Genomic DNA, 12,393 nt, shown 5'->3' with positions numbered 1-12,393 from the left:
CAGCCCGGGGCTGCCGGTCGCGGCCCCCGCGGCGAGGCCGGAGGGTGACACTGAGCCTCGTCGCCGCCGCCTGGCTCCTCGGTAACCGCTTCGGCCTGCCGTCCTTCGAGCCGGGCCGGCGGGCGCAGCCCTGCCGCCGATGGGCGTTGAGTCACCTCGCCGGTGGTTCGTTTCCTCAGCTTCTCTGAACTGCGGAACTTTGGTGTTCAGGAGAAGCGCTACGAAGAACTCTTTTAGCGTTGTCGGCATTTTAATTACCTGTAAAGCAAAGTAATAGAACGAGTGTGCCTAGGTGTGCTCAAAAAATACATTCCCTTACAGGCAAGTGTGCGGGCTGTGAAACGATGATATAAACAGAAAAAATACAGGCACGCGACAGATCCGCCCGGGCACGTGTGGGAGTAGCTCCGTCGTGGTGGGAGCCCCTGGGGCTGCCAAAGCGAAGGGCGTTGCTCATGGGAGCTGCTGCTGGTCGTACAAAGCTGGACTTGTTATTCATGCCTCTTAGCAGGCTTCTGGGAGCCGTACAAGTAAAATAGCAATGAATAACATCCACGGTTACACCTGTAAGCAGCGACACCGAAGCTGCGCGCAATGGCCCTGCCACGCCGCCCAGACCAGCGTGGGTTTTGTCAGTGGCCGAACTGGCTTTTCCACGCAAAGAAAACTTTCCTGTCTGGCAAGGCAGGACACTGCAACCCACACAATCTCGTAATCCAGTGGCTTGCTCTCCTCAGGCGCGCCCCGTCCCGGCGGGAGGCAGCAGAGGCCGGAAACTCATGGCAGGAGTGGTTCCCCCACGGGGCGCATCGGTGCCCCGGCGCTCGACTCGTTCTGCCTGCAGTGCGAGCCGGTCGGGCCGCGCGGGGCGCGGGGAACGGCGGTGAGGGCGTTCCATCGGTTGGGCGGGGATGGATTAGCCGGGCCTGGGAAGATGGCCTCCTCGGAGCAAGCGGAGCAGCCCAGCCAGGTAAGCGGGGCCGGCGCTCTGCCCGCTCGGCTCGGGCAGGGGGTGGCAGGGGACGGGCGGGGCGGGGTGGGGCGAGGCCACCCCCGCCTCCTCTGCGGGGGAACTGGCGAGGGGAGGGCGCCGCGCCTCTGCTCGTCCGCGCCGCCCCCCCCCCCCCCCTTCGTGCCGCGGCCGGCGATGGGGGGCGCGCGCGGCGGCGCGGGCCCACTTCGCTCACCTCCCTTGGAGCCCCCCCCCTCCAGCTTCCAGCGCGCGCCGCCAACCGCCGTCCGCGCGTCGCCCCCGCACCTGTCGTAACGGTCGCTGGCGAGGCGGCGGCTCGCGCCGCGTCAGCCCCCGCGGCCGCGGGCCTGTCGTCGCTGCTGGAGCCTGGGCGCCCTGGCGAGAGTACCGGCACCGGAGGGGCGCGGACGCGCTGGCCCTGCGGGGAGGCGGCGGCCGGTGAGAGCGGCTCCCTGAGGTGCGCGTTGCGCTCCACCCCTGACCCGTGCCTGCCCCTGACATGCTTTGCTGGGAGGGCCTGGACGCCCTGCTTAGCTGCTGCCTGCGTCTCGGCATGGCCCTCGCCTCGTGTGCCTGGGAGCACCAGCAAAGCCTGGCGTCTCGGGGAAGCTGGGTTTGTAGTTTGTTGGAGAGGGTCCAGAGGAGGCCACAAAAATAACCAGAGGGATGGAACACCTGAGACAGGACAGGCTGAGAGAGTTGGAGGTGTTCAGCCTGGAGAAGAGAAGGCTCTGGGGAGACCTTTTTGCAGCCTTATAGGACTTAATGGGGGCCTATGAGAAAGACAGGGACAGACTTTTTAGCAGGGCCTGTAGTGATAGGACAAGGGGTAATGGTTTTAAACTAAAAGGGGGTAGATTTAGACTAGATCTAAGGAAGAAATTTTTCACAATGTGGTGAAACCCTGGCACAGGTTGCCCAGAGAGGTGGTAGATGCCCCATCTCTGGAAACATTCCAGGGCAGGTTGGATGAGGCTCTGAGCAACCTGCTGTAGTTGCCCTGCTCACTGCAGGGGGGTTAGACTAGATGGCCTTTAAAGGTCCCTTCCAACCCAAAGATTCTATGATCCTGCCCAGTGTGGTAGCGTGAGCTGATCCGGGGCACACCCCACCAAACAGCCAAATGCAGGTCTGATTGGAAGAGCTGGTCAGGCCAGGCCTTTCGACAGCAGGCATGTTTTCATTTTAGGGCCTGTATGTGAAACTCAATAAAGCACTTGAAGCGGAGGTGGGGAAGCACAGCCAGCGAGAAGGGAGGCAAGTTATGTGTCAGCTGGGTTTTGAAATGGGTTAGACAAAATGTTGTTTCTGCCTTCCAACTGCGAGGGAGAAAGGTCCTTGAACCAACAGCACAAAAAGGCCAAGCAATAATAGGTGTAGTATGAGCATTGTCAAAAACTGAATGGGGAGAGTGAGAGAGATGTGCCAGTTTGCTGGCTTGAGCGCATGCCCAGAAACATACCGAAAGCTTACGATATTTTTAAGCTGGGACCTGAAATGAATGGGGGAGCCAGAGGGAAAAATGGAAGTGTGAGGTAGTTGTACGTTGGGTATGTTTCTGGTCACTTGCACTGGCTTGCTCATGATCCAGGGTAACATGTATTTCATTGCAAACTCTACCTACCTCAAATTTAGTGACCTCCTGGCAGCTCGCTCACACCAGTATCTTCAACTCCTGAGTACATGGTATCAATGGAATTTTGTAAAATCCTTTAGGTGGCCGCAGAGGGCCCTCTTGCAACAGGCAGGAGGTGAAAGTTCTGGCTGTTTCAGCAACAGGGAAGAAAATACAGCAAAGTCTGCCACTGCCACACTTTTATGTGCAATCGTTCAAAATTACATGGCTTTGACTAAATTACTGTGAACCTCTCTGTTGATCCTTTTATTTTAGACTGAGGAGGCTGAGTTTGTAAAGGAACATTGTTGAACTAAACTGAAATAGAAAGACATTTCATAAAATTTATACTCTGACTAACCTGCACAAGTCTCCTCCTAGGCTGTGAAAGGCCAAATTACTAATCTCACAGTAGGCTTGCTGGGCAGTTTTGTATCAGCCACGTGCTTTCACCAGTAGTAGCTTGAGGTGCAGGCATTGCAGTCCATTTCTCATGCTTCGAGTGAACGCTCTCAGAATGAGGAAACCTGAAACAACCTGCGACTGATCCATAACCCACTTGGGCAGTCTACAAGGCAGTTGACTAGAGGTTTCTGAGAAAGAAATCTGCTTAAAAGGCAAATGTGGTTGCCTGAGAAACAGTCAAGTTCTTTTGAGTTTGGATATAGTATTCTCCCATTGCACCCTTTTTAAAAACATTTATTTAGTGTCGCTTTATCTCAGAAGGAGGCTTGATGGTTGGAAATGGAGAAGTCTTGCTTTTTAACAGGCCTTATAAATGTAGCCAGAGGGAGCACTCCCTGGGTTTTAAAATTAAGGACATGAAGAAAGTCACTCTGTCTCCATAGTGAAAAATGGCAATGGTAACTCTTGCCTCACATGGAGAGTTTTTCAGGCATTTTCTGTAAGGAACATAGTGGAGTTAATGCTTGTGCTGCTTTCTGAATCAGGAAGAATTTGAGATAAGGCAGAATACCCAGGCTGCAAAGTTAATTTTTCACCATAGACAGACTATTTTGTGTCAGCTCGTCTGAGGATGGAGGCAGTCTGAAGCTACTGTGGGTGAAAATGGTCAATTTAACAGCTCCCTGCTACATTCTGTCACATTGTATGCAAAAATGCTGGTTTCTCAGGCAATAGCAAATTAGTTGCACCTCTTCTGTCTCCTGGCCTGTTATGACTCCATTAGTGGCAGAGTGTGTATAAAGGGGCAGCTCTGGTGGTCTGCCTCACATCAGGTGTGTGAGGTAACACTCCAGTTAGCTACAGAGTAACCACACTAATGTTTACCCCCTGCATGCACACACCAGGAGCAGCCCTGCTTGTATATTGACTTTCCTCCTTCCCCACATTGTGTGCTTGTGTGGAGGAGACAGAAGGGTTGTTCTGTCTGTCCAAAGCTGTCGGTGCCTGCTGATGACAGATGTCACCATCTAATATGTGTCTTACACTGGCTTCGCGTTCCTCATCCAGAACTCTAGCTGGGAAGCATTCAGTGCTCTTAAATTCTGCTGGATTGGATGAGGTTTAAGAGAATCTTGCAGCTTTGGCTGGAAAAAGGGGGTGTAATTGAAGAACGTATAGCACAGTAGATGAATTCCTAAGGGGCCAATTTTGGAATAAAACAAAACAATGAAAGTATCTTTATTAGTCTAGCAGAATGTAAATGGCACTCCTCTTATGCAACTGTTGCTGTTTTGACACTTATCAATGCATGGAAAAAGTTGTCCCCATTACACACTAAATGTTTAGAGAATTTAAAAAAATATTTACTTTCTATCACTGATGAGATTTGTTTATTTATTGCCAAGCATTCAACATAACATATGAGTAGTGGTGCTGCCTTGCTTAACATGTTTATGGTTGGGTTCTGTTGTGTTTTCTATTACAAATCTAGTTAGTTTAGATGCTGAAAAGGGAGTGTCAGATACCTTTTATCTTATTGTCTGTTTTTCTTAGTTTAATTTTCTCATTCTCATGAATTAATATATTGCCTCAAGCATTGGGGGGGGGGGGGAGTGTTGCAACTTGAATGAAATCATTTACATAGATAGAATTATATTCTAAAGGCAATAAACATTTCTACCAGAGACTTTAAAATACTTCGTTTTGTTTAGAAATTGTGTTCCTTGGGCCTTTGAGCAATGTCTCTACTAAAAAAAAAACAGAAGAAAAGATCCCATGTCTCTCTTACTATTCCTTATGGTAAAAGAAAGGGAAGAGCAAGATGATGGTATAGCTTGTGAACAGAATAACCAATTTCCAATTTTTCTTGGCTATCAGTATTTCGTTGATGCTGAAGCCTTTAGCAGTATATTTGGTCAGTCTTCTTGGCTCAGCCAGCCAGCAACCCAGGCCTCTGGTATTCCATTTAACTGTAAATCCCAGTAGTGTGAGAGAAATTGAAATTCTTTAACATTAATTGGCAGTAGTGTTGTTGATTTAGATAAATATGTCTACATTTTTCCAAGCTGCTTAGCTTGAGACACAAAATGCTACCTGTACAATTATGTGCAGAAGCTGAGAATCCTGTAGCCTGGAAGCCAGCATGTAGCTGATGTGTGTGAGTCATAAAAGGCTTGAAATTGTTAAAGTCAATGGCCGAATTTGAGTTGGTACCAAAATGGAAGTGCAGCCATTGAGACAGGATAAGCAGAGTGGATTCTGTATGTGGGATTCTTTTGTTTTGTAACATTGGAAGGCTCACTATGCTAAAAACAGACTACATATAAATTTAAGAGACTGAGAAAGGAGAGATGGTAAGGTGAACAGAATGCATTGATGTTCCAACATCTTTTATAGTTGGTGGTGTTCTTACATGCGGTTTAGTGGACAAGCAAGCAGAGTACTAAGGCCCAAATCTTATTTGCTTTCTTTTTAAAGCTTCATTATACCCACTTTGGATTGAGTCTACCGTCTAGCTGTGTTTTTTCTTCATGTGAGGAAGCAGTTAAAAGCTAATTTCACAGATGTTGAAAGATGCCTGATTAGTAGTTCCAGAGACTTAATTCCCTAGTTGCATTGTTAGTCAATATATAGCTAGATTTTCCTCCCCACCTGCCTGTAGCTCTTGACTGTTAAGCCTCTGGATTCTCTGCCTTAAAAGATTATTTTTAGGTGAAGATAAACGGTCTCTGGACTGTGATGTCCATTGTTTTCATTAAGTACAGTCTTTTGAACAACTATCATGTGGAAGGGATGGAATCTTCCCTGACTTGTCTCAGAACTAACATGTTCTGGAGGGTTACTGTCCCCTACCTTATAAGACTAGTTCCTTTGCTGTTACACTATGCCTTGTACTTGGACGTCTTGCTGGAAGGAAAATGTAGCTTCATTTAATATGTCGGTAGCTTTGGACAATGCAGTCAAAGTACCATCAATTATCCAACTCATCATATATATATCAGGTTATGTACAAGCACGTGTCAGAATTTTTGAGTATTTGCCTCCAGGATCAAGATTCTTACCTGTCAATATAATACATATTTTCTCACAGTAACCTAGGCTTCATTTCAGATCCTTCTCTGTGCAGTTTCCCACATTGGTCAAATTTTGTGTGGAGTGACAACTCATAAATACTAGTGCAGCTCCTTAGGGCAGAACATACAAGCTCTAGTACTTAGGATGCTCTGGGAATTTTCTGAGGATATGAATTCTGTGGTGGTTTCTTTCTTCTTGTCTGCCTTTGTGACTTTACTGTTTGCATCACACATCTGTAGTTCTTCTGTTTGCAAAGTCAGCTTAAGTAGTTAAAATGCTTTGAATTTTCCTTGAAACATGCTACAGAAGAGCAAAATAGTATATTCTTAGAACACTCAACACAATGCAAGTGGCTGGATGAAATAATTCCATGGAAATAGTAGTTAACACCTATAGGTATTTTTTTGAAGTATTCATCAGGAATGTTATCAGTGCTGCTCTTTGCCTCTTCTAAGCCGTTCTGATCCTGTGCTAACTGAATTTGATGAGAATCTTTTCTTCTTTTCTTTGACTTCCGTGTGCTATGAATCAGGCACCGATACTTTAGAGTATTAGCCATAGTAAGATACCTGTGTTAGTCCTGTGATTTGACTGAAGAAATAAAATAGAGTGTATGCACCAAATAAGTTTATCCACAACCCTAACAGGTTCAGTTAACTTATTAATAAATCAGGCAAGCCATATTCTTGTGTTGATTCTCAGATGTTTTCCATATTTCTGGAGGAGTGGATGGATTGTGAGACTGTTCCTTATTTTTCTTTCATCCAGCTATAAAAGATTTGAAAGCAGACATACTATGCATATAAAAATGGGAAGCCAGTGACACGGTTGAAGAGGGAAGTGCCCTTTTCTTGGTATCACATAGCATTGTCTCCACTACAGACACACCGGGCAGTGTGACTTCCAGTATGGTGTTGAAGCTGATATTTGCAGTGATAATGTCAATTGAGTTCTTAGAGGCTGAAATTTTTGCAGATACATAGTGGAGTAACAAAAATGATGATGACTGCACATGAAGAGCCTAAGGGCCTCTACAGAGAATTGCCTCTATAACTTCATTGCCTAGCTGTGAGATCTGGCTGGGCCCTGGTGATGATGCTTATGTCTGGAAGCAGCTGAGTTGCAGTATATTTGAGTTTCTGGCACCCTCTTGTGGTAAATACTTTATCTATAATTTTTGCTTATTTTGTAGATGTGAAAAAAATCTTGAGATACTTTTAAGTTGTGGTATATTGTATAAAAGTGATTAATAGAATTGGAGGACAAATAGTCACTTAAGGACCTTGATGCTATCACTTGAAAGTTGTATCTTTCCCTATACTTAATGAATAGGATCCCCTTTCTCTAACTGAGCCTCAAAACTTGTCTTCATTACTAAAAATCTGCATTTTTTTACCATTGAACCAGTATGTGTCAGCTCTTCTAAGATTAAAAAAAAGCATCACTGAAGGCAGTATGGTTTAGACCATCTTAACATTATGTGAATCCCATCTGAAAGTAGATGGTTGACCAACATAAGTGTATTTTATGGTAAAGCTTAGGTGTGCCTACCTTGGGAGAGCTGATACATGCTAGTTACTCAGAGATCAAACTGCTTTTTTTTTTTTGTCAGTGAAGGAAAGCACAGAGACTAATTTTGTAAAACATGGGACTATGCTAAAATGTTATGCCTTTTCTTGACAAATGAGTGAATGTGAGCAAAACTGCAGGTGAGCCTAGAGAGGGAAGCTCCTGAATTTTAAGTCTAGTCCAATCTTTGTCTTGCTGTTCTGCTTTAATCAAAATAGTTTTGCTTTCCTCCTGTGTACCACCCTTTCCTAGTGTGCAAGGTAAGGTGTTCAGCATCTGCCCTAAAATTGACGTCTCTTAATTTGTGGGAAACAAGGATGGTACTGGTATTGCTGACATTTTGTGAGGTTTAGTTAAATCATGGGTGTTTTGAAGTCTTTAGAATAGTGCAGAAAACAAAGGGTGCATTACTGGATCACAGAAGTGGGAGAAGCTCAGTGTCAAATTAAGTTTAGTCCTTCTAGAGAGGAGAAAGTGAACATGGAATCAAAGAGGTACTGTTGAATCCACTTCAATAGCAGTACTTTGGGCTTCTGCAGCATTTCTTCCCCTTAGTATCACAGAATTCTTTGTGGATATCAAGTACTTTAACTGAGACAGGCAAGTTATTATCCTCATTTCATATATGATGAAAATGTCCTGTCTTATACCAAGTGATGTGACAAGAGTTGCAACCAAGAGTTTAGCAGAGGGAGTCACAGTTTAATGCTGTGTTTGTTCACTGCGCCGTGTATTTCAGAATTTGAATTACGGTGAACGTTTCTTTCACGACATCTCTTAGTAGTCTCTCTGTCTCTTTAACTGCTGGGTCCTTAAAGCAAGTTCTGCAGATTCTGCGAATTCTGTTGTTTTAAATGGGGACTGCTGGAACGTTTTTTTTTCTGTGATTATGACCTTTTTGTCTTTAGTCCATCACATAACTGCTACTGATAGCAGAAACAAGTGTGTGTGCCTAAATCCTGCTCGTAGGAAGAGTGGTCGTAACAGACAAGTATTTCTAATGGTGTCCATCAGGCGGCAATGTAACCTCACTCTTCTTTTTGCTTTACAGGCCGGCTCCTGCCCTGCAACTGAAAATGCAGCATCTCGGGAGCCACTGGTAAGTTCTTCAAGAAGCAGCATATAATTTCTTGCTGATAATATAATATGCATGAGTTGTTCTCTTTGCTGCATCGTTTTGCATCCATTGTTTTGCTTTGTTGCTCTGTGAAAAAGGTGTAAACTGCCTTATGTTGCCCTGCTGTTGACCTCTGAATTCTGACCCATAGCCATAACTGCCTTTCTGGAGTTAGACATGGGTCACCTAGGCCAGAGAGTTGTCCTTGAGCATGGACTGCCTGTCCTAAGTATGCGCAACGTATGCTCTTGATCAGTGCTTGTTTAATAAAAGAATCTGAAGAAAGACCTGTGCAGCATCATTTAAAGTAAGATTCTTAGTGCTATTGTCTAATAAAAACCCTTCTGCTGCTCAGAGACCTCATTCAAGCTGTCTTTATATTCAGATGCACTCAGAATGAGCTTCGAAGTGTCTGGCAGCTGGCAGTGCATGTGATCCAATGTTTTCACTCTAGAACTGTTTTGGAAAGAGCTCTGAGATTTTTTCTGTATGAGGATAACTAAGAGAACCTTGTTTTGTTTTTTATGGTGACACAGAGTGGGAAATGAGCCACCACTCTCTGGAGCTGCAGTATATATTTTTTTACAACCTTTTTCCTTTTTTTTTTTTTCTTTCCTTCCTCTTCAGCCATCTATAACTCAGTCAAAACCTTGCCAAGATTCTTAGCCCATGTTATTATCCTAAACATATAAATCTCTAGTTGAGTTTCTTCTCTGGCTTTCATTTGGTGATCATAGTGAATACAAGCTGTTTGCAGTGAGGAGACTAAAGTACTTTCCGTAATGGTGTGGCACTGTCCACATGGAAGTATTTTTACATTGTAATTCTTATCTGGAGAATCCAGGAGATGATTTTTAAAGGAGAGACATGTGAATGAAGACTGTGAACTGGCAAGGGTCAGTAAAATGCGGATAATGAAAGGGCTGTTCATGAATTCTGTTAAGCTCTGCAGTGAAAATCTCTCTAGTCTAGTAAGACTGTGCCATTCCTTAATTGCAAAGACATCTGTACGTGAGATTACCTGAGTATGTTATTGACACCATGTTCCTCGTGATGGATTTGGAGGTTTGGTTTTTTTGAGAGTTGGTTTCTGCCCCCTCCCTTCCCCTGGCCACCCGGAAGGTCATAGAAGGCAGCCTGTGCTGGTCAACAGGTCATTCTCTTTCTCAAGGCAAATTATAATATTACCTTTGATTTAATTAATTTCTTACTCCATATGCAACTGAAGAATGCTCAGAGGAAGCACATAGCAGTTGTATATCTTTCTGTATAGGTGTATATTCCTACCACATAAAAATATTTATATATTTAAAGAACTCCAACATAAACTTTACTCCCACAATGCTGAGTCTTGCATGTGAGCTAATTAGAGCCCTTTGAAAGGTGGAGGTTTTCTCCTTATTTTTTCCTTTTTTTTTTTTTTTTTATATTAAACTCTCACAGTCTTTGTCACGTTTGCTTACGAGTCATTATTGCTTCCAGCTGAGTATGTGTAGAAGCCTTATTAAATGAGCAGTTCAGTTCTGTAAGCCAGATGACCTAACTTCCACCACACTACTGTGGCTTCTCTGTATCCAGGATCATGCATGCTGCCTTCTAATGCATGCAGTAGATCCCAGTCCATAAAGCAGACTTGTAGGCACATGGCGCCATGTCATAAAAATGTTTATGGAGACACCAGAACAAACTGTGGCAAAAATCCAACAAATGGCTCTGTAGGGGAAAGCCATGTGCTCAGGCATATCATTGATGACTTCAGATCTGGTGTTAAGCAGTTGAAGAAGACTTACAGAATCCAGAGGAGGGAGAAAAGAGTCTCATGACCAGATTCTGCTTGGAACCCTCACCTTTTTTGACTTAATCGATGACTGAAAGTACTCAGTGCTTCATAGAACTGAGACGTGTTTGGAACATATCAGTGGTGTTATGCACAAGTATGAGAAAGCCATAGAATTAAAACGTTTTGCATTGTATCAGCAGATCTCATTATAGGCTCAAACTGGTTTTGTATTGTATTTGTGATTCTAATGGGCACTGTATCCTGAATGGTGCTAAATACCTTCTGCTTTGGGCTCACTGGCACTGTCTTCTGTGTAGTCTGTACCCCCACAGCCTGCGGCTTTCACCAGGAATCTAGGAGAAGCAATGATTTCTAATTGTTTGCAAGAGGACTTCAGCATTCTGTAACATCATGTAGCAGATGCAATCTGACACATCATATTGTGTGTCATGCAATGTGTCCTGCATTTTGGGTCTTCAGAACATACCTTGCTGAGTTTTAATGGCCTTACTGAGGCCTTCAGAATGGAGCCCTACAAACTCATGTCACACTCCTAATTTCTCTCTCTTCAACCCACTTTTGATGTTTTGAACTACCAAACTGGAGAAAAGAACTCGTACATGCCGTTAATCCCTTGAGTTGTCCGGTGTCCTTACAATAAACTGTCCCAACTGAAAAATACTCCCTAGTAAGAGGTCATTGTGTTACAGTACTGCCAGTGGAGAATGAGTGGGAGGGGGATGGGAAAAGCTATAATTTTTGTAGCAGAGAGCGGACACTCATTTCCCTAGCTGTCGGTCTTGGCCCATTAAAATTTGCCGTGTAGCTCCATAGTGGGAAGTGTAACCTTGTGTTAGCAGAGTGTCAGCATCTCGCTCTGCTGCTGTTTACAGCCACGTTTGTCATCGTCAGTGCAGGATCAACTTCTCCTTGAGTCCAGCTTATCAGTGAACACTGCTGCATCCCTTTCTGCTTGTATGTGCAGCCACCTCTGATAATCCTCTGAACACTTGTGGAATTGGAATAGGTTTGTCTTTTTGCAGCCATTCAAAGCCAAGTCCTGGGATGTGCAAAAGATGTAACTACATAGGACAAAACCCCTTTCTCGTGAGGTTAAAGCATTAGAAAATTCCCTTTTCTTCTCAAATCTGACTTTCTTTGGTCTAATTTTTCTCTTTAGTGTTATTATGTCGTCTTTTCTGCTTCGCTTTTTAACTTGTTTTGCATCTCCCTAGCAGCATCTTGCAGCTCTTTAACCATACTGTGCTGCTTTTGAGATGTTTTCAAGAGCTTGAATACATTTGCCATTGGCCCTTGCTTTCTGCCAAATCTGCTGCAGTCTAAATTACCACTATGAAGGCTATACATATGAGACCCCCTAACATGGGCCTGAGTTGTAGGAAAAACCAAAGGAAAGCAGAGCTTGTAAGTGAGGCCATTCCACATGCTGCTTGTTTGTTGTTTTGTTTTTCTGCCACACTCATTCCTTTGCTGGTGCTTGGTATCTGGAAGAAGTACTAGTTGTAAATATAAAAGTACTGGTTGTAAATGTAAAACACTCTTGGTTTCTCACTAAGTTACAAAATCGCTGGATCATGGTATGAGGAGCAGGGTATTTTCTTTTGCAGGATTATTTAACTTCTTTTATTTCTAGCATGTGCTGTTTTTTTCTGTTTCTTGCTGCAGATGATAGCAGTTAGCACTGAAATACGGACATTTTATTTCCTTTTTTACAGGCTGATGAAAGGTACAAGGTAACAAGAATTACTCCTGTCTCTCTAGCAATTAGTGTTGAGTTTGTTGGTATGTGCTGGAGCTCTCATGGCTTTTCCCCACCCTTTCTTAAACTGATTTTCAAA

At 44.2% G+C, this 12,393-nt stretch overlaps 1 protein-coding gene across 1 annotated transcript in view; it reads left to right on the top strand.

Moving 5' to 3' along the window:
• Nucleotides 1-934: 934 nt before the first annotated feature.
• PEX14 (peroxisomal biogenesis factor 14) overlaps nucleotides 935-12,393 on the top strand; it is a gene marked incomplete at its 5' end in the record, with an annotated part of 78,144 nt that continues 66,685 nt past the window's right edge. Inside the window, 2 exons of the mRNA XM_082009386.1 lie at nucleotides 935-970; nucleotides 8,689-8,736. Of these exons, the coding sequence (XP_081865512.1) occupies nucleotides 935-970; nucleotides 8,689-8,736 (84 nt within the window). The remainder of the gene's footprint in view (nucleotides 971-8,688; nucleotides 8,737-12,393) is intronic.

This window comes from Phaethon aethereus (assembly GCF_964289735.1).
Source record: "Phaethon aethereus genome assembly, chromosome: 21".
NCBI classification, from domain to species: domain Eukaryota; kingdom Metazoa; phylum Chordata; class Aves; order Phaethontiformes; family Phaethontidae; genus Phaethon; species Phaethon aethereus.
Note: the sequence above shows the minus strand (reverse complement) of the source record. Positions and strands in the feature narration are given on the sequence as shown.